The 26,386-nt window shown below is 38.5% G+C and overlaps 1 protein-coding gene across 1 annotated transcript; it reads right to left on the bottom strand.

Moving 5' to 3' along the window:
* Positions 1-1,071: 1,071 nt before the first annotated feature.
* Positions 1,072-26,386, bottom strand: PPP2CA (protein phosphatase 2 catalytic subunit alpha). Its single transcript, XM_053907484.1, has 7 exons — positions 26,035-26,386; positions 10,536-10,745; positions 6,634-6,807; positions 5,738-5,827; positions 4,578-4,739; positions 3,395-3,513; positions 1,072-2,632 (listed from the first exon to the last, which is right to left on the bottom strand). The coding sequence occupies exons 1-7, from the start codon at positions 26,134-26,136 to the stop codon at positions 2,560-2,562; spliced, it is 930 nt and encodes a 309-aa protein (XP_053763459.1). The 5' UTR covers positions 26,137-26,386; the 3' UTR covers positions 1,072-2,559.

Below are 26,386 nucleotides of genomic sequence, written 5' to 3'. Positions count from 1 at the left end.
CATACCATTTTATCATTCATTTTACCCTTAAGAGTTCCAAAGCAAACCCCTGTAAGTTCTCTGTTCAGAATACTCAAAATACATATTTTTAGTTGACAAGTCTTTAAGGAAAAAAAAAAGTTTTCTAAAAAGTTTATTATAAAAATTCTTTTAATCTGTTACTAATTGACAAAGCAGCAACAGCAATTACTTATTATTATTAAAGGAAATTACTATACTTACCAATGCATTTTTTTAATTCATTTCATAGGTAGGTAACTAACACTTCCCAGTTAAGATGGTTAAACTCCAGTCTTTCTGTACAACTAGAAAATTAGTTGAAATTCTGGCAATCATTCTAAACCCAAGCCATTCTGGCCACGAGCCCTTTTCTGCTAACCACAACAATTAGAGAATTTGTACACCTGAATGATAGTACCACATGTCAATTTGAAGATATGCATTCCTTTAAAGCCAATTCTGTTACCACAGTACCTGAAAACCAGCTGCCTGGTATCTAAATTACTTGGACACTGGGTTAAAACTATGGCACACAATAAATTATTTGTTCAAAGAGAAAGGGCATAAAGTGACAAAGCAAAAAAAAAAAAAAAAAAAAAAGATACATGTATTTCTTGTGAAAGCATGAAAAGAATAAAATGGAATGCAGATATAGAAAAACAGGGCTTTTTGCTTTGGACCATCAATTCCACAAGCCACCAAAAATACTGTCAATTAGATCAGAGGACAGATAAAAAAGAAACTAGACCATTTTTAAAACAGAATGTGTGTGGGGTGCCTGGGTGGCTCAATCTGTTGAGCATCTGACTTCAGCTTAGGTTACGATCTCATGGTTCAGGAGTTCCGAGCCCCACATTGGGATCTGTGCTGACAGCTCAGAGCCTGGAGCCTACTTTGGATTCAGTGTCTCCTTCTCTCTCTTTCCCTCCCCACTTGCACTCTGTCTCTCTCTCAAAAATAAACAAACATTAAAAAATAAAAAAAATAAAATAAAATAAAACAACAGAATGTGTATTTTACTCACTTCTTAGATATGAGAAAACTTCCTTGTCAGTTCCAAGTTCAACACAATACAAAGCAAAGGAACTTTTATTACTACATTCACACAAGTAATGATCAAGTGCCCTGAAGTTTACCCTCATAGCTTTAGATGACCAAATAGTAGTTTCCACAGAAGAACTGTTTTAACTTCCTAATCCTATTCAAAGGATAAAAGGGTGGGGGAAAACTCATTAAGTGCTTAGCCCTGCCACTTCATTTCAAATGCCATTTTAGTCCTTGGGTGAATGCACATAACACTAAACCAAGATCTAGCAACAGTTTTCTATTTGGTTTAACTAGTTTCACTTAAAGAGCTTAATACAGGATAATGCTTTAACAGCTTTTTTATCTGAGACAAAATTAACTCTAAGATCACATGACAAGCAATGTACAAAATCTGTCAATCATTTTAGAGTCCATCTAACATACATAGCAATGGGATATTTACCATCAGAAACTGCACTGACTGATAAGTAGACACATTAGTTTGTTAAGCTCCACCTGAAAACATGATGTTTTATTAAAACAAAAACCAAACAATTAAACACAGTTGGGTCTTCCTGAAGTTGCACAGATTTCCCTTCTTGCAGGCCAGTTAATATGCAGGAAGAACGCACGAAGAGCACGATGGCTATCTGACAAATTGTACTATCTGGATTACAAGTCCTGAAAATCATCTGAAGAATGTCAAGGAGTTAGCAGAGAGATTATATAGTGACCTTAGTTTTTATTTTTCTTTACCTAGAATTCTACAAATTCTAAAATTTATCAATTGATGTATCTTTTAAATAAACAGCACCAGTCTTGCCCATTGATACAATTAAAATTTGACTTTCTCAGTTCTTAGTTCACAAGTTTATTATGAAAAACACTGCAGTGCTCTTGTGCAGTAACATCGTCTTATAGGAGGGGGGGAAAACAGTTCTGTTCAAAACAACTCACCAGGTTCTGACAATAACAAAGAACGACATGAGGCTGAGATTTGAGAAGGGAAAGAAACTGAGTGCAGACAAATCATACAATTAAATTAAACGGTATCCCTGAAAATAAACAAAACGATTTCAAAACTCACAAGTAGAGGGGAGGCCTTGGTACTTATTTTAAAAATGTTCATTAAGCTCCAATGATTGTTTGCTGCTATCCTTATCTACAGTCATGCTGAGTAAAGCTATAGCTAAATGGAAGTTAAATTGTATTCACGAGGTGTTAATGTTTACATCTTATTATCTGCAGTCTCTCAGAGAAAGCAAAAGTAACTACAAATAGCGCTATGCCAGAAACTGGTTTCTTGACCAACAATGTCGCTTCAGCATGCAATGAACTGGTTCATTCTAAAGTGGTCACGGCTGTTGATGACAAGAGGCTCTGTATTTTTATATGGCACATCTTTTGGTCCGTGTGAAAACAAGTTTTTTGAATGTTAACTATTCTCTGACACTTTGGAGTTACTGTTGCTCTTCCCATTTCCATTAGGTCAATATATGGTTCATGGCAATACTGTACAAGTTTAAAATTTCATTACAGGAAGTAGTCTGGGGTACGACGAGTAACATGTGGCTCGCCTCTGCGAGGTGCTGGGTCAAACTGCAAGCTGAAAAAACAAAACATTTTTGTTTATATGGCACGTTACCAATGTACCGACAATCAAAATCAAGAACAGTATTCTTTCAGACTTTATAATATTTTTCCTGTATGATTTAAGCTTGCCTTAATGGAAGAGAACCTTAATTGCAGCCTAATCATGCATTTAATAAGAGTCTTGTAGTGGCACACCTCCTCGAAGAGCTGATGCAACTTCAGATAGAATTTTTACATATCAGAGTTCCTTCTAAGATTATATGAAAGGCGGGTTCCACTGAATAAATAAAATTTAAAGAGCCCAATGTACTGTATTTGTAATCTAACCTCAGGATATATTTTATGAATTCCACATTTAAAACAAGTGTTTAAAAGTTAAAATCCTAATAATTCACACATCAGAATCTATACAGTACCAGGTTTCTGTTGATGTGTTTCAACATATCACAGGTCTGTTCAAAAGGAAACATAAAGATGGCCTGAGGGACTCAAGTCAAACTCCAGACTCTTGGGTTTCAGCTCAGGTCACGATCTCATGGTTTGTGCAATCAAACTCCGCATCGGGCTCTGTGCTGACAGTGCAGAGCCTGCTTGGGAGTCTCTCTGCCCCTCCCCCCTCCATAATAAATAAACATTAAAAAAAAGGAAACAAAAATCAAATTGGAATCTGAATTTAGCATGAACCCTTCAATTCTTACACACCACCCCCCCCATTCAAACTATACAATTTGACTCAACTGTAATGGCAGCCATCTACTCAGGTGTAAATACTTACAAAGAGTATTTTAGAGTATCATCAAGTTCCATGATTGCAGCTTGATTACCACAACGATAACAATAGTTTGGAGCACTGAAAATTGTTACTACATTCCGGTCATGGCACCAGTTATACCCCTACAAGGAAAAGTGATAAAAACCTATTTTACTCCCTTATTTACAATTAAATATGACTCAAGAGAGAAAAAAGATCTCCCCTTCCCACAAAGCTTGAAGAATACTAATGTTTTGTTTCTGGCTAATTTAATACCATATTAATTCTTAGTCATAGGTGAAGGTCCCCACGTTGGTCACTGACCAGGTACAAAGAAAATAGGCCTCTAGGATCTCCAGCCTCATTTTGTTGAAGTCCATCTGAATACGTGAGTTATGTTTTAAGTATTGTACACAAGTATCTTTCCATATCTCTAGTAAAGTCATAATTTTATAACAACCACTTAGTATTAATCTAAATAGGCCCCTAATATTATAAATATGCTAATCAATGTTCTATACTAAGAACTTAGCCCATCTCCCCTTTGGTTTCTTCTTTAAAATCACCTATAATTCTACCATCCAAAGGACCAGTGAACATTTTTCTATTTCATCTCAATCTCCCCTCCTTACATTTACCTGTTAAATACATGAAATAAACAGAATTGAAACCATAAAATGCTACATTCCCTCCTCTCCTGTTCCCTGAATCTTACTTTCCCACTCTAAAATCCCAAGCACTACCCAGTCATTAAAGACATCTCTGAAAGTATATCAACTATGAAATTCACTGTGATCAAAAGCTTGAGATTTTAATTCTAGTATGCATCTACTGAAAAAGCTCAGGCAAATTTATTGGAAGGAACACATGGAATATTCTCATCATTAATATCACTAACTGATCTATCCCCTTCCAAAAAAAAAAAAAACAAACCCAAAATCCATCCCTAAGATCTTCCTTAAGTTTACTTAAAAAAACAAATAAGGGGGCGCCTGGGTGGCTCAGTCCATTAAGTGTCAGACTCTTGATTTAGGCTCAGGTCATGATCTCACAATTCATGAGTTCGAGCAAAGAGCCTGTTTGGGATTTCTCTCTCCCCCTTCCTCTCTCTGCCCGTCCCATGCTCATGCCCTCTATCAAAATAAGTAAATAAACATTTTTAAAAAATACATAAAAAGCAAATCAGGTTTCAAAGAGGAGAACATACCTCCATCACCAGCTGGTGAGCTCTGGACACCAATGTGAGGCCATTGGCATGATTAAATGTTTCAGAAATGTCTTGCCCAAAGGTGTAACCAGCTCCTCGAGGAGATATACCCCAACCACCACGATCATCTGGATCTGACCACAGCAAGTCACACATTGGACCCTAAAAAGCAAGTTTTGTTTTGTTTATTGCAAGTTAAGTTTTAAACAGCCTCTTGCAAAAACGATTTGAGTAATTCATCAGAAGCGGCACCCTACAAAGTCACATTTTTTGAGTGATATTTGCTTCAAAAAGCTTAAGGTCTGCTTTAAAGTCAAATATGTGTGTCAAGTAAGTAAGAAACTATTTCCAGATGTTTTTAGAAGTACATCCTACATCAATGAGCCCCAAGAGCAACAAACCCTAACGAGTTACTAACCTACCTATAGTACGCAAATTTCAACATTAGGCAGTATAGTCCAGTAATGAAAGGAGAGCTCTGAAGACAACTACCCAGATTCTAAGGCCAGTCCCAAAGGCACTGTTATCTTGGCAGGCTTCTTTTTTTTTTTTTTTTTTATATATTTTAATGTTTATTTTTGAGAGAGAGAGAAAGACAGAGTGAGAGTGGGGAAGGGACAGAGAGAGAGGGAGACACAGAATCCGAAGCAGGCTCCATCCAGGCTCTGAGCTGTCAGCACAGACCCCGACGCGGGGCCCGAACCCACAGACGGTGAGATCATGACCTGAGCTGAAGTCCGACGCTCAACCGACTGAACCACCCAGGCGCCCCGGCAGGCTTCTTAATATTAGCTTCTTCTGGGGCGCCTGGGTGGCTTGGTCGGTTAAGCGTCCGACTTCGGCTCAGGTCATGATCTCACGGTCCGTGAGTTCGAGCCCCACGTCGGGCTCTGTGCTGACAGCTCAGAGCCTGGAGCCTGCTTCTGATTCTGTGTCTCCCTCTCTCTCTGACCCTCCCCCATTCATGCTCTGTTTCTCTCTGTCTCAAAAATAAATAAACGTTAAAAAAAAAAAATTTTAAAAAAATATAGCTTCTTCTGAAGAATGAGGTTGCTGTTCATACCACATGGGGTCATTTTTAAGCATTAATGTAGAGAATACATAAAAGAAATTAAGTTACAATTAAATTTTCCCTCTCTCTACCAAATAAGAGTCAATACCTCATGAGGAACTTCTTGTAGGCGATCAAGTGCTCTGATGTGATCCAGTGTATCTATGGATGGTGACAGGCCGCCATGTAGACAGAATATCTGAAAAGAGTGGTTTATAATGTTAACCTCATATAGAAGAAAATTCACACATTCTGGATTTGGTCAGCCCACATCACTTGGTCTCACTAGGGTTTCTGTGTTCTGCCAGAACCAGGCTTGTATCTGCAGGGTCAGTCTTTCTTCCAGCCCACTCTCAACTATTGAACATACTCCCTTTCTTCCTGATAAATCACTGCTACTACACCTAGACTCCACTTCAATCAACTCCTCCAAAGAAACATTTTTCTGACCTTACCCTCACCACAGACTGCCTTCCTTCTCATAGAATTTTCTTGCAATTTCTTCTGTGCACTTCTCTACCTGGTGAGTAAATAGCTAGTTACATCTTCAAGACTTGTCCAGAAACAACTTGAGAGGATGGATGGGCTACATCTTCTATCCTTGTGGTCCCAACTTAACAGTTCAGTCAATGCTTGATACAGAGAAGGTACTTTAGAAGTCTAAAAGGGATGTGAGGGTGGAAAAATGACTGGCCCTAAACATTAAGAAAGCAGATTCTTGGGGCGCCTGGGTGGCTCAGTCAGTTAAGCGGCCGACTTCGGCTCAGGTCATGATCTCACGGTCAGTGAGTTCAAGCCCTGCATCGGGCTCTGTGCTGACAGCTCAGAGCCTGGAACCTGTTTCAGATTCTGTGTCTCCCTCTCTCTGACCCTCCCCCGTTCATGCTCTGTCTCTGTCTCAAAAATAAACGTTAAAAAAAAAAAAATTAAAAAAAAAAAAAAAAAAGAAAGAAAGCAGATTCTTGAAAATAACCAGCAATGTAACTTTTAGTAAGACCTACATACCTGCCCATCCACCAAGGCTGTAAGAGGAAGATAGTCAAAAAGATCTGTGAAATATTTCCAAACATTTGCATTTCCGTATTTCCTTAAACACTCATCATAGAAACCATATACTTGTGTGATCTGTCTGCTCTCATGATTTCCTCGAAGAATGGTGATGCGCTCACGGTAACGAACCTAAAATGAGAAAACAAAACATATGAACACCTGGCTCTTTCAAAAACCAAATGACAGTTCAGCAAACTCTACAAGAAAATCCAGAGTTCCAATTTTGGTAGTGGTGGGGGGGACCCCATGCCCCCACACCACAGTAAAATGAAATCCCAAATTCCACATCTATAGTTATTGACCATGGAGTATCAGCAAAGCCTATCTCAATTAAAATCAAACTCCTACGACTACCAACTTTTATACAAAACATAATCATCAGCTGTAATATTCCAATCATGAAATTTCTGTCTACAGTTAGATGACTTTTGGTAAATTTACAGTTATACAAAAACCATCACAATCATTTTAGAACCTTTCCACCAGTCCAAAAATATCAGCCATAGGCTGTCCAACTCCTACTCCCAACCACTGACTTAACTTTGTCTTTTGAGATTCGCTTTTTGTGGAAATTTCTTAAAATGGAATAATACTTTTTTGTGTGGCCTCATACACTCATCAGAATATCTCTGAGGCTCATCTGTGTATGAATCAGTGGATTATTCTGTTTTTTTATTGCTGTACACTATTCCCTTGTATGGCTATTATACCACATTTTGCTTATTTATTTACCAATAGGATGAATACTGGGATGGTTTACAGCTTTTGAGTATTATGGAAATGTTGCTATGATCATCTTCCATTAAGTTTTTGTACAAAGTTACAATCTACTTGGGGCACCTGGGTGGCTTATTTGGTTGAGCACCCCACTCTTGGTTTTGGCTCAGGTCATGATCTCATGGTTCGTGGGTTTAAACCCCATGCTGGGCTCTGCACTGACAGTGCTTGGGATTCATTCTCTGGCTCTTGCTCTCAAAATAAATAAAACTTTAAAAAAAGTTATAATATACTTTCATTTCTCTTGGGTATATTCCCAGTTCACTATAATTGCTTGGTGTTATGGGTACAAGTATGCTTAATTTTTTGAGAAACTGCCAAACTATTTTTCAAAATGGTTGGTGTATGAAGGTTCTAATCTCTCCATAAACTAAGACTTGATATTATCAGATCATTGATGATAGTCACTCTAATGAGTGTGATTATGACTTTAATTTACATTTCCATGATTAATGGTTTTGAACATCTTTTCATGTGCTTTTCTACTATTTATCTTCTCAGGTGAAATATCTGAGTGTTTTGTCCCTTTTCGTCTTATTGAATTAAAATACATTTTTATTATATGAACGCAATTTTTTTTTCTTACTGATGTCTTTTGAAAAACAAAAACTCTTAATTTTGATGAAGTCCAATTTAATAATTTCCTTTGGGGGGGTGCGCCTGGGTGGCTCAGTCAGTTAAGTGTCCAACTTCAGCTAAGGCCATGATCTCACAGTTCGTGGGTTCGAGCCCCGCATCGGACTCTGTGCTGACCGCTCAGGGCCTGGAGCCTGCTTCTGATTCTGTGTCTCCCTCTTTCTGTCCCTCCTCGGCTCATACTCTGTCTCTGTCTCTCTCTCTCTCTCAAAAATAAACAAACATTAAAAAATTAAAAAATAATTTTTTAATGGACTATGCTTTTCTTATCCTATCTTGGAAATGACTGCCTAACCCAGGGTTACAAATATTTTATCCTGTGTTTTATTCTAGAAGCATCAAAGCTTTAGCTCTTACATTTAGGTGTCTGATTTTGATTCATTTGTACGGTATGAGGTATCTAAGTCTTTTTTTTTTTTTTTTTTTTTTGCATATGGATAATCCAACTGTCCAAGCATCACCTGCTGAAGTTTCCTTCCCCCGACTCCCCGATTTGTGTGCAATGTACAGCAAATGGGCAGCTTAAACAACAGAAATTTATTTCCTCACAGTTTTGGAGGCTGGAAATCCAGATCAAAGTGTGATTAGTCTGAAGGCCTGTCTACATGGCTAACAAATGGTCATCTTCTCCACATGTCTGATCATTTTCACTTTGTATCTGTGTCCTAATGTCTTCTTACATGGACACTAGTCATACTGAATTAGGGCTCACCCAAATGACCTCACTTTCCTTTAATTACCTCTTTAAGGTCCTATCACCAAATACAGTCACATTCTGAGGTACTGGGGGTTAAGATTTCAACGTATGAAAGGGGCTGGGGGAAGGGCATGCAGCACAATTCAGTCCCACAACCTTCAAATATGAATTATTTTTTTAATTAATTAATTTGAGAAATAGAGAAAGCATGAGTGGGAGGGAGGCAAAAAGAGAGGGGGAGGGAGAATCCCAAGCAGGTTCCACACTATGAGTGCAGGGCCCAATGCGGGGCTCGAACTCACAACTGTGAGATCATGACCTGAGCCAAATTCGGACACTGAACTCACTGACAGGTGCCCCGCAAATATGAATTCTTAAAGGCAGCATATTCATTCCTCTGAGCACTGGGATTCATCCTGGGCTTTGCGTACAGATTAGTTTGCAAGGTTGTTTTCACAGTATCTAGAGTCATCATAAATTTTTAATCCAACATTTAATCTAACTGCTTCATTTTACAGATGCGGAACATACTATCCTCCAAAAATGTTTTGTAGCACATTACATGATTCAGACTAGTAGCTACATAAACACATACATTGTATTAATTGCCTACAATTCAGCTCTTGCCAAAACTACATTTTACCACTTACCCAATATTATAAGTTTCTGGCAGCCATTTTATCACTGTGAATGTTCTTTTTCCCCCTTATTTAAATCCAAGTTAATTAACATATAGCTTTTTCAGAATTTAGCAATTCATCATTTACATATAATACCCAATGCTCATCCCAACAAGTACCCTCCTTAATGCCCATCACCCACTTAGCCCACCCTACCACCCACAGCTCTTCCAGCAACCCTTGGTTTGTTCTCTATATTTAAGTCTCTTATGGTTTGCCTCCCTCTTGGTTATCTTATTTTTCCTTCCCTTCCCCATGTTCATCTGTTTGTTAGATTCCCCATGAGTGAAATCATACGATACTTGTCTTTCTCTATTTCCCTTAGCATAATACATTCTAGTTCCCAATGTGAATGTTCTTTAATAGAATCTCTCCTAAAAGTAAAGTCATACTTCCTAGAGGAAGACAGAAGCCTGCCATTCTAAAAGCTATCGACCATTCTACCACTGTTTTCACTTTCAGATCTTTGTATATTTCACAAAGCTACAACTGGTATAATGCAACTTGCTTTTCTAGATTGTCAAGTTTTAATGGCTGCAAACTATTCCACTGAGATAAATCTTAATTTCGATATTCACTTTTGTTGGCTTTTTAGATCTTCTTTTCCTGGTATTAAAAATAATGTCACCGTTAAGGTTTTCAAGTAAATGAAGCTCTTTTCCTCTTGAATTTCTTCTTTAGTAAAAGTCTAATTATAGGATTACTGTGTCAAAAGATGTAAACATTCTGACATTTAGTATATTTTATTTCAAAAGCATCTAGAAAGATAATTATGTTACTTCTCCACATCCCGATTAACTAAAGTTACGTTTCTATTTGACCAGCCCTCTAACATTTTTCAAATAACCTGCATAATAACCTTTTTACTTTTATTCTGTACCATCCCCTTATTCAGAATGAAGACAGACCTGTGATTTTTAAGCCCCAAACCTGAATACTTGCATTCCTAAATATGGAGTTTTATCCTAAAACTGAACATTCAAAGAAAATCACAAATTACTGAGGAAAAGAAGAACATTCAAGACTGTCTCACCCAGTACAAAATGCCAAAACAAAACAGAAATTACCTTAAGAGCTACAAGCAGAGTAACGGTTTCAACTGAGTAATATCCTCTGTCAACATAATCTCCCATAAACAAGTAGTTTGTATCTGGTGATTTGCCACCAATTCTAAACAGTTCCATAAGATCATGAAATTGCCCATGCACATCTCCACAGACAGTGACTGGACATCGAACCTCTTGCACGTTGGATTCTTTTGTCAGGATTTCTTTAGCCTACGGATGGAGAAAAAAGAAACCAATACATTTGGCATGAAACATTAACAAAGATATCAAAGATATGTTATTTACACTTAATGTAGCATAAGGGGCAGACTCCGTAGAAGATGAAAATGTGGGCATTGGTAATCCCATTAACATAAAAGGGCAAGATATGGCCAGATTCCATCTATTTGCTATCTCACTCCTGACACTTAGGGGAAAAAACATGTATCAAGATGCACAGTTCTATTCTTCTCATCACTATCAGTTTTTATGCCAAGCAGTTACTATCTAATTACATGCTAAACTGATTATTATTAGCAGCCATATAAGATTAATGAAAGTGGAACAAGACATTCAGGTACCTATTTCCTTAGCTTTAATGTCTAATTAAAATATGCCAGCACTTCAAGATTCCAGGCTATGAGGAAAAGTTTCTAATTTCCGCTTGACCTTTTTTTTTTTTTGGAAACACGAAAATTTTGCCTGTATTTTTATATTCTTTATACCAAAAGATAAACTTTCTGTTTTATAATTGTTAACTATTCAATATACGTGGTTTTTATAAAACTGTTTGGTAGTATATGCATTCCCCCATGTAATCACAAACTCAAACATTACTTTTAAGGGCAGCATAACATTTCACTCAACAGAAATCCTATCAGTCATTCAACACACATTTATTATTAATCATTTATCATATCCCCAAAACTAAAGCGCACTGGGAGTCAATCGTTCGTTCATTTGCTCAACCATCTGAGTGATACTACGTGCCAGGCCCTGTCCTAGCCACTGGGGGCATAGTGTACAAGATAGGTCACTGGGGGCAGAGGACCACAAACAAGTAAACAAGTAACAAAGTACTGGCTGTGTTAAGTGGTGAAAAGAAAGGGAAAGAGTAAATGGTGGGTAAGTAAGACATCACAACAAACATGACAGCCTATAAAAGCACAGTGGAGCAAGAGAGGCAGACAAAATGATCAGGCCAAGTGCTAAGACATGCTAGAGTAAGCAGGAGTGTTTCAGGATCACAAACACTGGGAAAGCTAGGAAAACTGCCTGAGGTCCAAGGAATTGGCAGGAGTTAGTTATAGAAAGGGGATAGGAGTAGGAAATGGGACAAGGTCCAAAACAGACAAGATGCAATCATGTGTATCAATTCTCAGGAAAAGGCTAACAGGACTGAAGCATACCCGACAAGAGTAGACAAGAGGGAAGACAGGTAGGTGTAGGATGACCAAATTACGCTGGTTTCAGCACTCAAAGTCTGGCATCCCAAGAGATGACTCAGTTGTGCTCAGGTAAACCATGACAGTTGGTCACCCCAGGTACAAAATGTAGAGGGGAAATAGGACATGGACTGAAGAACAAGTCTAATTAAAGTAGTATTAGAACAAAGATTCCCTGTCAGAAAACCTGATAAGTGAATTTATGATTTCAGAGGTAGGGCTAGACATGTGGATATCTGAGACAGAGTAGAGCTTAAAGGCTACTAGTATTCAGCGACCAATCCATCACAAGTCTGGTCTAGTCTCCCTCCAAAACATATGGCAAATCAATCAGCTTTTATTTATGCTTTTTTTGCCACTACCCTGGTCCAAGCCACCATTACCTACCTCACCTGGATTACTGTGCTAGCCTCCATACTGAACTCCCTGCTTCCATGTTTCCTGACTCTAATCTATTTTCCAGGCAACTGTCAAAGTTAAGAGTTTAAAATGTTCACTAGATTCCTTCAATTCACCATCATGTACACAGCACCTTGCTAGAACAATGTCTGAGATGTAAAAGGCACTTAATGTGTATTTTTTGAATGAATCAAGAACTTAAACTGGGTACTCTTAGAGAGGTCATCTTGAGGGAAAAACATGGATGTCTCTCAGAACAACATCAGAAGTACATGCCTAGAAACTGGTACCAAGTTCTCTGAAGAATGAAGAAATAATAGGTAACAGTAGTAAGGAAAGGTGCTTGGGTATTTGGTAGAAAACAGAAACCTGAAAAACAGGGAATTCTATGCTAGAGGAAAGCAGCATCCATCCATTTATCTGGGAAGGCTATTAGAGAAATACATAATTTCCTGAGAAGAGCCAGGTTTCAGTTAAGCCAAGAAGGTAAAAGAAATTTATTCTGAGAATGGATTTAAAGTATTTACCTCAGACACTCAACATCTATTGAGCATTTTCTTCTCTGTACAGCTAGCACTATGAATGATGTTCCAGAATGTACAGTGGGAGGCTGGGTGAGGGAAGGCAACACACGAGAACATGAAGGTGAGAACTGTTGCTAACTTAATTGCTCATTACATTTTGAGAGACAACCAAAGGTAACAAGGACTGGTTTTAAGGCAGTGGTATGCAACCTTAGCCACACTTTAAAAATCACCTGGGGGCAGGGGGGCCTGGGTGGCTCAGTCGGTTAAGTGGCTGACTTCAGCTCAGGCCGTGATCTCACAGCTTTGTGGGTTCAAGCCCCGCGTCAGGCTCTGTGCTGACAGCTTGGAACCCGGAACCTGCTTCAGATTCTGTGTCCCCCGTCCTCCCCCTCCACCTCTCCCACTCACACTCACTCTCTCTCAAAAAATAAACACAATAGGGGCGCCTGGGTGGCTCAGTTGGTTAAGCAGCCGACTTCGGCTCAGGTCATGATATCGCGGTGACTTCGAGCCCCGCGTCGGGCTCTGTGCTGACAGCTCAGAACCTGGAGCCTGTTTCAGATTCTGTGTCTCCCTCTCGCTGACCCTCCCCTGTTCATGCTCTGACTCTCTCTGTCTCAAAAATAAATAAAACGTTAAAAAAATTAAAAAAAAATAAACACAATAAACAAATAACTAACTAGCTAACTAACTAACACCTGAGGGCACCTGGGTGGCTCAGCGGATTAAGCATCCAACTCTAGATTTCAGCTTGAGGTCATGATCTCAGTTCATGAGATCAAGCCCTCATTGGACTCTGTGCTGACAGCAAGGAGCCTGCTTAGGATACACTCTCTCCCTCTCTCTCTCTCCTCCCTCCCCCTCCTGGTTGACTCAGTCTGTCCGTTAAACGTCTGACTTCAGCTCAGGTCATGATCTGGAGGTTCTTGAGTTTGAGCCCTGCTTTGGGTTCTGTGCTGACAGCTCAGAGCCTGGAGCCTGCTTCGGATTCTGTGTCTTTCTCTCTCTCTGCCCCTCCCCAACTCTCGCTCTCTCAAAAGTATACAAACATTAAAAAAAATCACTTGAGAAGCTCTTTGAAAAAAATAAAATAAAAATCCAGGTGCCAAGGCTACTCCTCCTTCAATTAAGCCAGAATCTTTGTGAGTGGGATCCAAGCATCAATAATTTTTTAGTCTCCCCTCCTCACTCTATTCCAGTGCTTTCTTAGGTACAACAAAGTTCAAGAACCCTTATTTTCAAGTTTTCAAACACTTGGGGAGCCTATTTCAAGACAATGACCAACCACTGACATCCAAAAATTAATCATTCATTTGATCTAACATTTTATTTAAAAAGCTTATTTTAAAGTTTATTTATTTTTGAGAGAGAGACAGGGCAAGAGTGAAGTCAGATGCTCAACAGAATGAGCCACCCAGTTGCCCCTAACATTTTAAAACTTAGACCACTGTGTCTCAAAGAGTGATATTTCTTAAAAAATATATAGAATCCAAATTGCTAGGGTAATTCCAATCTCCCATGATTTATTATTACTAAAAGGCAGAATTTCACTAGGTATATTCCATGAATAAGTCTGGGATTAATACCATGTCCAGTGTTTTTAGCACCTGGCACATGGTAAGGAAAATAGCTGCAAATGAAATGATAGGTCCTACTTCAAAAAAACTTGCGAGTTATTCAGAAGTTTTAAAAGGACAATGACATAATAAAACAGATGGTCAGAACTGTACAAATCTTACAATTCTGTAAGAAGTTACATTCCAAAATACATCCCTTGACACTTGCTTACCCACAAGGCTATTCCCTGTATGAAAAATAAAAAGTTGCCACTCATGACTGCCTCATGTCCTTATAACAACCTACTCAAAATTTCCATTCAAATCCTAAAATGACATTTAAACCTAAATGCTATTTGTTCCTTTTATCTCAATTTCAGCAAATCACAATCATCTACAATGTATCTTTACTTTTACTTTTAAAACTGTGAAGGTTATAGTGACAACCTTTGGAAAAAATACTTTGGAGCAGATAAAACTAAATGTTCCTTTGGGAATTTGGGAACGTTCCCTTTGGGTGACTCGGTTGAGCTTCTGAGTCTTGCTTTTGGTTCAGGTCATGACCCCAGGGTCAAAGGGACCCCAGGGTCGAGGGATCGAGCCCCCACACTGAGCATGCAGCCTGCTTAAGATTCTCTCTCCACCCCTACCTCGCGAGTGCATGCTCTAAAAATAAATAAACAAGAAAATAAAATTTAAAGACCCCAAAAAACAAAAAAACCTAAATGTCCCCTTTGACCACTCTCCACAATCTCACTCCCCTTGGGCAAAGTAACCACAAACAGTATCCTGATGTACATCCTTTCAAACCTTATTTACAAATTTTACATACATATTATATGCCTACAAAAACATACTCGTTTTCCTTTGCATTTTTAAACTAGTAAGAGTATTGGGGCGTCTGGGTGACTCAGTCAGTTAAGCATCCGACTTTGCCTCAGGTCATGATCTCACAGTTCACCTCCTCATCTCCGCATCAGGCTCTGTGCTGACAGACCAGAGCCTGGAGTGGGCTTTGGATTCTGTTTCTCCCACTCTCTGCTCCTCCCCCCTTTGCGCTGTCTCTCTCAAAAATTAAATAAACATTAAAAAAAAAAAGTATTATTCAGCAGCCTGCTTTTCTAACAATCTATCTTGGAGATCATAATGCATATATATTCATTTGGTTAATTTCTCATGCTGGATGTAGAGTATTCCCTGAGGGATTATAATACGGGGCGGGGGGGGGGGGCGGATAGCAGGGAGTGGGGGGAAGCAGTGCAATGTATATCCTAGTATTGGCTCCCTAGTATACATATACACTTTTCCTGAAAGATACCATGAGGTGGACCTATTAACATATTTAACAGCTAGCTTCTCTTTATGTTGATGTTACCAACTTATCCTCTAAAAGGGAAAGGACACTGTATTAAGTGAACTTTTAAACTTCTAAATCTGGGAAAGCCCAAACTCCTTCCCTTCCTACCAAATTTCAGACTAGAACAATTATAATTAAATCCTGCAGAAAAGAGTATTATGTATCAGATGCCATCAAGCCAACTATTAAGTATATTTTAACAATAAAAATTCAAGCTTACAAAGAATTTAAGTATAGTTTGTTTGTTTTAACCTCAACTCACCTCTAAGATGATAACTACACCAAAATACACTATCACCAGAACAATAAAGGTTGCAGTGGTTCTCACTGAGGATTATTTTGCAGTCAGGAAAAACTAATCACAGAAAAAAAAAAAAGAGAAGTTGTGCTATCACATGGAGTCAGGCCTTTCTACCTTCAGAAGCACCTAACCAAACCCCTCTATGGATCACCTAATGAGACCTCTAATGAGTCACCTTTAGAACCTGCAGGGCTTCACCATCAGTTTTTCTTTGCTTTTCTTTTTTTCTTTTTTAACCAACCATCAGTTTCTAAAGGTAGCTATACAACTTCAACTCTCTAGCCTATACTCAAAGTAAATGGGAGAACCAGATTTACAAAGCAACTTAATTAACATTAGAAATATTTATACATTAAATAACTATCTTTTCACTTTCTGATATTGATTCCTATAATTTAAAGCCTCATATCACCTGAATTAGGCCCAGAAACAAAAGAAAAAGACACACACCCCAAACTTTTTTTGCTTCCCTAAAACACTTTTCCAAAGCTTCAACAGGCTCAGCTAATAAACAACTGAAAGAAAATTAAAGTTTTTAAAAATAGTTTAATTAGCATCATATTGATTTTTTAATTTATTGGAACCCTACTGAATTTCAGTCAAATGGCAAAGACTGAAATCAGTGAATTTAAGGAAAAAAGATGTGACCTTAAATTTCCTAGAATGGGGCGCGTGGGTGGCTCAGTCGATTAAAGCATCAGACTCTTGATTTTGGCTCAAGTCATAATCTCCTGGTCCATTTTGACAGCGCTGAGCCTGCTGTGAAACCCCAGAGAAGGGGATTCTCTCTCCTCCTCTCTCTGCCTCTCCCCCATTTGAGCAGGCCTACTTTCTCTCTCAAAATAAATAAACCTTAAAAAAAACAAAAATAAACAAAACCTTCCTAGAACAAGATTAAAACTAGAATAGGGTAATCCAGTAATAAGAACTTAACCGTGAAAAGTTAAAATGTTCTACTGTCCTAAATTAAAAGAATTTGGAGATCCACTTGAAGAAAAGAAATCTTTAGAGCATTAATTTATTATCAATGTCCTCTCTGTATTCTGAGCTCAGATTCAGAAACCTTAAAAGTTTATTTTTCAAATTACTGTAAAAACAATCTGGTTTCTTGGCATATGGGCTATCCCTAACCACCATAATAACATGAAATTACAAAAAAAAAAAAAAAAAAAAAAAAAAAAAAAACCCAAAATTTTAAAATAAGAAATACTGTCTTTTAAAAAAATGTTTATTTATTATTGTGAGAGAGAGAGAGCATCAAGTGTGCAAGTAGGGGAGGAAGAAAAGAGAGAGAATCCTGAGCAGGCTCTGCAATGCCAGCACAGAGCCTGAAGCGAAGCTTGATTCCACAAACCACAAGACCATGACCTGAGCTGAAATCAAGAGTTGGACATTCAAGTGACTAAACTACCCAGGTGCCCCAAAGCAAATTTAAATTAGACTCCACAAATCATTCAAGTCAAGATATTTCAAGGAAGACAAGTAAAAAGAAAAAAGAAAAACAGGGACCAACAATGATTCGCCAACCATTTATATATTAATTTCCTTAAGGGCACACAACAGCAGTATAATTTCTATTTAACATGTACTGTCGAAAAAGTCATGGACTATATTAATTCATTTTTCTTATTAAACCAAGCAAACATTTAAAAATGCAGAACGATTGCAACTACGTAAAAATTCTTTATATGAGAAGACTTAAGAACATTAAAATGTTAATAGATTGTGGTAGTCTTAATCCTACCACACCAAAAACTACTCACAAACAGACTTCATGCTTCAAATTGGCTAACATCTCAATTTGTGTACTAAAATTCATATTCATGGGGCACCTGGGTGGCTCAGTGGGTTGAGCGTCTGACTTTGGCTCGGGTCATCATCTCACAGTCCGGGAGTTCGAGCCCCACGTCAGGCTCTGTCCGGACAGCTCAGAGCCTGGAGCCTGCTTCAGATTCTGTGTCTCCCTCACCCTCTGCCCCTGCCCTACTCACACTCTGCCTCTCTCTCTCTCAAAAATAAAATAAAAACATCAAAAAAAAATTTTAAGTTCGTATTCATGAACCCAATGTCCTATAGCATTATAGCGATCACTTTAAACTGCTGTATAATATCTTCCCAAACAGATCAATACATGTATTGTTTATTTAATTTACTTTCAGGAAATTTTCAATTATGGAACTACAGAGTTAAATATACTAACATTTTTTGTTACGTATGTACTATATAAAGCTCAATTATGCTTGAATACAATAATAAATGGAAGAATGTACCTATTCCCATCTACTTAAAATATAAAATGCTACATTGTGACTTAACTAGTACTCTTCATTTTGGAATTCAAACTTTTTATTCCATGTTTATTTATTACCAGTTATTTTTCTCTTATACAGACTGTCCACACAAATTCTCTGAATATCTATTGACAGAGAGCTAGATAATGTTCTTAGATATTTTTCTATTAAAAATCTGGTTATTAATTCAAATGTTCACTGGAACTCTACTTTACATAAATTAAACATTCAATACTTTAATCATAGTTGAGTATTTCTTCTACCAATATAGCCATAAAGGCATAAGAGAAGCAAAGCTGAAAAAAATGCAGTAATTAATTTTTGAATTTTACTTTTTAGTTTCAGAATTAAAAACATCTGAAGGTTTATTTTTTTTAAATGTTTATTTATTTTGAGAAAGAGTGGGGGAGGGGGCAGAGGGAGAGGGAGAGAATCTCAAGCAGGCTCTGTGCCCAGCACAGGGAGCTCAACGCAGGCTCGATTTTACAACAGTGCGATCATGACCTGAGCCAGTATCAAGAGTGGATGCTTTGAGAGCCTGGGTGGCTCAGTTAAGCATCTGACTTCGGTTCAGGTCACACTCTCACAGTTTGTGAGTTCAAGCCCTGCATTTGGCTTTGTGCAGATAGCTCAGAGCCCGGAGCCTCCTTGGGATTCTGCATCTCCCTCTCTCTCTGCCCCTCCCCGACATGTGTGCGCATGCTCTCTCTCTCAAAAATAAACAAACATTAAAAAAATAGAGTCAGACTCTTAACTGAGAGCCACCAGGCACCCCCATTTGAAGACTTTTTTAAAAAGTAAATTCACAAGAAAAAAAAAATTTTTTCAATACTCTAAGAGAATTTTATTTTGCTTCATACTGCTTTTATGAAAGATAAATGGAAGGTTTCCCGGATTTTCATAACTGCAAAAAAAAAAAATTAAGGTTCATGACAAACTAGTATATATGGACAGATTTTTATTTTCGTGTGATACATAATATAGGACATACTACTAGCTGTGGAAGCAAACAAATTTTGAGTTAATTATCATAATCTTTCTTCATATTATTTGCCTTTTCTTTAATTATTCTGAAGAGATGCCTCTAGTGTATGAAACATTTTGGTCTTCTGTATGATTATATTGTATACATACTATCAGTGTGATTATACTAGAAAAGTACTATACCCCTCCATGTAATGTTCTAGGAACCAGTAGTTACTATTTGATTAGTGTCTAACCAGAAGAAAAAGGTCAGGGATTAGGGAAAATTCTAAAATTATATTAAAAGAAAATACTACATAGGCTGATGTTTTTCCATCTCTGTCAAATAATCATCTGTATCTTTGAAGAAAATGTATGTCCATATTCTTCAATGACCACTGAAGAATATGGACATTCATTTTCTTCAGAGACCCTATGTTTCCCATGCAACACACTGGCCCAGGTCTTTACTAACCAACCTACACATATGCACGAATTAAAAATTCCCAATCATGCCTGCAAAGGGGAAAAAATATATACAACCTACTAAACAGAGAAATGTTGGTATATATGTAGTTGTTTAAAAATTCTCACCACAACACTCCATATGGACAATATTCAGCCACTCTGGGCTCCTTCATCTGTACCAGGTGACTTGGCCTAAATGGTCTTTAAGGTTCCTTCTATCACTAAAATTTTACTAAAGCAATTCTTAAGCCTTTTCATTAAGTCAGAGCCACCCAACAGAAACAAGTAGTGGGGAAATACTCTCAGCTGACAAACAATGGGTGGCAAAGAAATAAAATTCACTTGATCACTATTAACACATTCTAAAACCTTTCCTATCTATAGAATTTACTACAAACTCAACCTCCTGACTAACATGAAACTGTACTATTAGAGCAATGAACTAACATCCCTAAAATAATGCTATTTAGACAAAGCGAAACAGTGAAAATGAATAACACACATAATGGAGGCTTAATAAATTTTGACTGAATGAATTCCAAAACCAAATGTACACCGTCACATAGCACCACTGACATGCGACAGTCTAGTGAATTACACTTATTATACATCTCTAGCTAAGTAAATGAAATGTTTCCCAGGAGCACTCTAGAAAGAGGTTCTCAGTCTTCTTTCAGCCCCCTCAACATCAGCCATACTCCCATCTGTAGTAACTAAATGACTAAAGCAGAGGTAAGGACATGGGAGTACCAGAGTGACTGGCCAACTGGTCACGTACACTTTAGAATATACAGATTCATTTTTATTTGAGAGAGAGTGTTCCCACGAGTGAGGGAGGGGGGCAGCAGAGCAGCAGCCTGCTGAGGAGCTTGATCCCAAGAACCTGGGATCATGACCTGAGCCAAAATTAAGAGTTGGATGCTCAACCGACTGAGCCACCCAGGCACCCTGAAAATACCCAGATTCAGATACACACATTTCTGTCACTGCCTTGTTCATCCATTCTAAATGCTACACCAATATGTAAGGAGGCAATAGTAACTTTGTAACATTAAGAAATTAATCAGTTAATTCCAGATTGCTCTTTACAATTCTTTCAGAACCAATCCCCCATTTACTGGCAGCCAGACCTCTCTCTACTTGAGCCTCCTCTACCACCTCTGCTCCAGAAGGTGAAAGAAAAGGTATTTAAAACAACAAAAACAAAATCTTCCCCCTTAATAGTTCTAGTCCAATTCATAGCTCACTTGTGTAGGAGAGTGCAGGTTTAAGGTTTTTTCAGGCAAAGATGGTAATGAGAAATAAGTAAAGAAAAAAAGAAATGAGAGATGGGCCAAAAAAGTAAAACAAGGGATTCTCTGTCACACTTAACTTTTCCTCCCTTCTCAGTACCTTTAAAAAAGACCCTCCCCGGGGCGCCTGGGTGGCGCAGTCGGTTAAGCGTCCGACTTCAGCCAGGTCACGATCTCACGGTCCGTGAGTTCGAGCCCCGCATCAGGCTCTGGGCTGATGGCTCGGAGCCTGGAGCCTGTTTCCGATTCTGTGTCTCCCTCTCTCTCTGCCCCTCCCCTGTTCATGCTCTGTCTCTCTCTGTCCCAAAAATAAATAAAAAACGTTGAAAAAAAAATTAAAAAAAAAAAAAAAAAGACCCTCCCCCTACCATTACCTCAATCCAAACCTAATGTCTCCTGGCTTTCCTTGTACATCTCCTCCAAACTAAACACATACTCCACAAATAACTGACAAATGACTTACACCACCACCAGCAATATCTGCTGCCATACAAAGTGGAGGTGGGGGTGGTGGAGAGACACCTGACCCATGTTACAATTATTACATACACTCCTCCAGTGCCTATCATGCTTTCTACAGCATGGGTTTCACCTGCCAATATTTGCAGAGAGAATTCTTGGCTCTGACAGAGAAAATAAAAGGGGAGTCAGGGGACTTGTGTGTCTGAATAGTAGGACTGTTCACCTTTTCAATGTTTCCTCAGTAAGTCAACCCAAAACCAAGTGCATTACTGCTTCATGCCTGGGAGATCACGAAACACACAAAAGGCACAAATAGGTCTGACTGTGGAAGCTATGATAAAAAGGGATTTTACAAGCTGTAGTGATTTTACAAGCGTAGTGTACAATATAAAGGTCACTTATGCTTTCCTGGAATATTTTAGATTTCACCTTCTAGATCATGATTTGCACTGAGGATACACAGAAAATGAGCTGGCATTTTCTTCTCACTAATGGTATGTGAGGGGAAAACGCAGTGAGCCACATCCAAAATTCAAGAATTATTACTGTTTCTTCCTCCAGGACAAAGTGAGACAACAGTGTGTGACATGAATAGGAAGCCTTTGAGCAATCAGAATAAAAATAATGTTTTATTTTACAGAGCTGCTGATTCTACAATACAATTTGACCCCAATTCACCTCCATCTTTCATTATTAACACTCCCTAAGAAAAGAGAGGGGAGGAAGGCTGTGAAGCAAGACTAGAACACTGGGCACAGAATCCATAAGCCTATGCAATCCCACTTTAGCCCCTGAAGTCAAATCACTGTACCTTTGAGTCTCTGGTTTCTATCTATAACTGAAAATAATAAATGTCTCATAAACTTAAGAGAACTGTATATGTGAAAATATGATGAAAATAATATTCTGCATCATGCTTTCCCCCCATTTGTTTCCAATATTCAAATTACTTTTATGGAGATGAGCCAAACAACCTTTTAAATTAAGCACACATACAGACTCATAAAAATGTATCAGCCACTTCATATAGAAATTTAACCTTGATCAAATATCTTGCAGCTCATCCAGTTTAGAAGGGTTTGCTTTTTCCCATACTCATGTAACAAATGTGAAGACTTAATGACTGCATTTTATTTATAGTGTTTGCAGAGCAATGGAAAATAGCATACCTAGGTAAAGAACTCCTTTGGGGAAAGAGGGGGGGAAAAAAAAACTGGCTATCAAACAACATTCTCCACAAGTTTGGTAAGACCTGACAACACAAAGCCAAAAATCATACCTAAATTAAACCACTGCTGAAGCCACATAATAAAAGAGTGTTTACTGTAGTTAATGCAAAAGCAAGTTGATACTATTTACTTCTTCCAATCTGTAAATGGAAACATACCAGTCCAGTCATACAAATGTAGTAATGTTACTGACTATAGAAGTGTACTTAAGACAACACTGCATTCACTCACCACAAATTTTTCAGCAATCAACTAAAATTATGATTCCCAAAATGACAAAGTATACTTCACACAATCATCTTGGTTTTGATATAAGCCTTGATCACATTTTGGGGGGAAAAAACCTTAACTAGTCAATTGCATAAAAACCATATTCACCTTTGTCTAATTAATACACACCTGGATTCTCTGCATTTTGAACATCCACTGTTAATTGCTGATAGGATACTACAATAATGGTCTCTGAATTTTTTAATCACCATACCTCTAATGGTATAGTCTATCTTTACCATTTAAATATTTCATTCAGATCAGGCATGCTCAGGAAGATGGAAGGCTTTTAAATTATTTTTCCTTCTTATAATGAAAGAAATGATCAACTACTACCAAGTACCTGTCTCCAACAAGAATTTTTTCTTTAAAAGGAAATAAAAAACTAGTATACTAATGTAAACATGTTTCCCTTACGATTTTCAAAATATGTAGCTTTCACTATATGTGCTTTGGCTAGTCAATTAATAGTGAAAAGAGAACTTTTGTGTTAACTTTTCTAGTACAAAAAATCATTTCGAGTCATGCATCCTAACTCATTTCATATGCCTGAATAGCTGCCTTTAAGTTAATTTAGTTTGCAAAATTAATATACTTCCAGAAGTTGAAATATTTACAAGTTAAAAAGAGTATTAAGACTGTATAATATTCCCCCTCAAAGGATCCATTTTTTGGAAACTTAACTTCAAACATTATTTCCATCTTTTTGACTCTAAGAACAAATACCTGGCCACATTGGATAACCAGTGGGGATCTAAGTATAAATTGTTTAATCTCACTATATCTTAGTTTTACAAAATTGTGGACAAGAATCAACATTTACCAAATTATCAAGCTTTTGATAACCTTAGCCCCCAGTATTATCTCCTCTGGTCTCTAACACAAACCCACTACTTCCCTGATTCATCTACTACTGTTTTCCAACTAGATTTAGACTCCCCGAGAATAAGCATGATTATACTTCATTGCTTTTCACTTCTTTCATAAAAGTTAGCAATCTTGAATAGTCATTAGATATTTAATATTTAAACACAATGTATGCATCTAAATTGGATTATATAATTTCATAGTAGAAGGGTCCCTGGAACATCTGTTTTTAAGTCTTTAGTTTACAGACAGGAAAATGTGGACTAAGTGGTTGTCCCAAGGTCAGTCACAATTACTCTGTGGCATAAAGAGGACTAGTGTCCAGGTCTAACTTGAAGTCCAGTGGTCTTTCAATTACATCATTACCTCTCTTTCAATGTTTTCTACACAAATGACTAGTCATCTAGCCAACTGCTGACTCAATGTCTTTATATGAAGTACTGATCTTTAAAAATCATTAAAATCATCACTTACAGCACCTAGAAATTAAGGCCCGACAATATACATTAAGTTTCAGAAGCCTATTTCTAAATCCTTACTACATACACCATTCTCATTTGATGAAAGAAAATTAAGGGTAAAAGAGGAACAAAAGACTCAATACATTGCTAACAGTAAAACTGAGCTCCAATAGGTAATGTGCCACCTCATCAACTAGTAGGAGAGTTGTTCAGGCTTAGGATAAATAAATCTGAATTTCACTCATTTAAATTGCACTTATTTACAGCATTTCTGAAAAAGCCTGCTTTAGAAGTAAATACATCAAACTCATGAACCCAATTTTCCCATCAAAACCACAAACGAGTCAGCATAATTGCTCTCTAATAACTCTCTACACTAACACAAAATGTGAATATGGTATTCTGCAATTCTGTACTAAAATGAAATGCTGCAAAGTTAATTTTGACAAGAGTGAAACTATTTATAGGAGAGATAAGCATTTTCTATACATTAGAAAGCTGACTTCTAAGACTTCAAAAACACGACACAGCCAATAGTTAAATAGACTACCTGTTTCCCCAACCCCTAGGGAAAACCAAAACGGAATTAGGTAATTTAAAATCGACTTACTAAAGCAACTACAGCATTCCATTTACAACATCTGAAAAATATTTAAACGCTAAGCACAATGTATGGGACACAATAAAAGCTCAATGTACAGCTATCGTTATTATTACCACCATTACTTAAACCCATAAAAATATCAACAAGTAAGTTTTCAAACAAAGAGCTGGGATACAAAATTTGCTGCTTTAAATTTACGCTGTTCATTTTAAAAATAGATGGCAAAATGCCAAGTACGTTCAGTTTACAGAAGGGTTTCAGTTACCCAATTTGAGTCAGCATATAAATCATAGATTAAATTGACACTTGATTTCCAATCCGAAAGCTCCTTATGTAGTATGACTCACCAAATTCTCCATTTGTTCCAACTATGAAAAATAAGTTGTACTCCTCCCTCCATCTACCACCACGACCTTTGCAGAAATTAGGTTAGAGGTATATTTAAAAATTTTTACAACACACAGTTTTAAGTCTCTGTCAAAGATTGCTCAATGAGTTTAACACAAACCGCCGAGAATAGTACTAAAGCTGTGTGACCTTTAGACAGGTCTTGGTATGTAACCTACGAGCCTGCCTTTGGAGGATCCTCTGGACAGCTCTGGACCGAAGAGTTAGGCCCGAGTACAAGTAAAAAGCCTCTGACCCACCTCAGTAGAGTCACAGACCTCCTTCCCAGACCTTAGAACCCAAGTCCTCTTACATCCATCTCAAAACCGTGCCCGACCCTAACACACAGGGTCTCTGCTCCCCCAGCCACATTTCCCGGCACCGAAGCTGGAGGCTCGGAAGCCCTGGAGTCGGGTGAACGGCGCCATTTTAGGCGGCGGTGGCGGCGACAACCAATCCCTGCGCAGGAGGCAGGGGGCGCCGGGTCGCCCGGGAGCCGCCGCCGGGCCGCGCCGGGCGCCGGTCTAGGAGGCTCGGGGGGCCCGGGCCGACGGCCTCCGCCATGTTGCACTCTCCCCACAGCCACCGCCTCCTCAGTGGGCTCGGCCCGCGGCGGCTCCTGCAACCGGAGAGAAGCTCACCTTCTCGCAGAGGCTCTTGACCTGGGACTCGGACAGCTGCTTGCACTCATTCAGCTGCTCGATCCACTGGTCCAGCTCCTTGGTGAACACCTTCTCGTCCATGATGCCACCCGCCCGAACCGGCTGCCGCTCCGCGCTACTCCCGCGCCGCCGCCCGCACACGGGCCACACGCACACGCCGCCGCCGGTTCCCGGGGTACTTGTGTGGCTACTGGCGGCTGCTCGGCGCTAGCGCGAACCCGCGAGTTCTCCCAGAAGTACCCGGCCGCCGGCCGCTGTCCTCCTCCGCTCGATCTAGTCCTGGAGCTCGGCTCTCTGTAATGGCGGCCACCGGCGTGGTGACATCACGCGC

This window comes from Panthera pardus, unplaced genomic scaffold (assembly GCF_024362965.1).
Source record: "Panthera pardus isolate Hobbes unplaced genomic scaffold, ASM2436296v1 HiC_scaffold_2, whole genome shotgun sequence".
Lineage (NCBI taxonomy): Eukaryota > Metazoa > Chordata > Mammalia > Carnivora > Felidae > Panthera > Panthera pardus.
The sequence above is the reverse complement of the archived record's forward strand: the minus strand, read 5'-3'. Positions and strand labels throughout refer to the sequence as shown.

Coding starts and splice junctions, on each gene's coding strand:
- PPP2CA (XM_053907484.1), bottom strand. CDS start 26,136: ATGGACGAGAAGGTGTTCACCAAGGAGCTGGACCAGTGGATCGAGCAG. Junction 6,808..10,535: donor CTCTGCTTGTAGCTCTTAAG/GTAATTTCTGTT, acceptor TTCTCATTTTAG/GTTCGTTACCGTGAGCGCAT. Junction 2,633..3,394: donor GATACTCTAAAATACTCTTT/GTAAGTATTTAC, acceptor TTGTTTTTTCAG/CTTGCAGTTTGACCCAGCAC.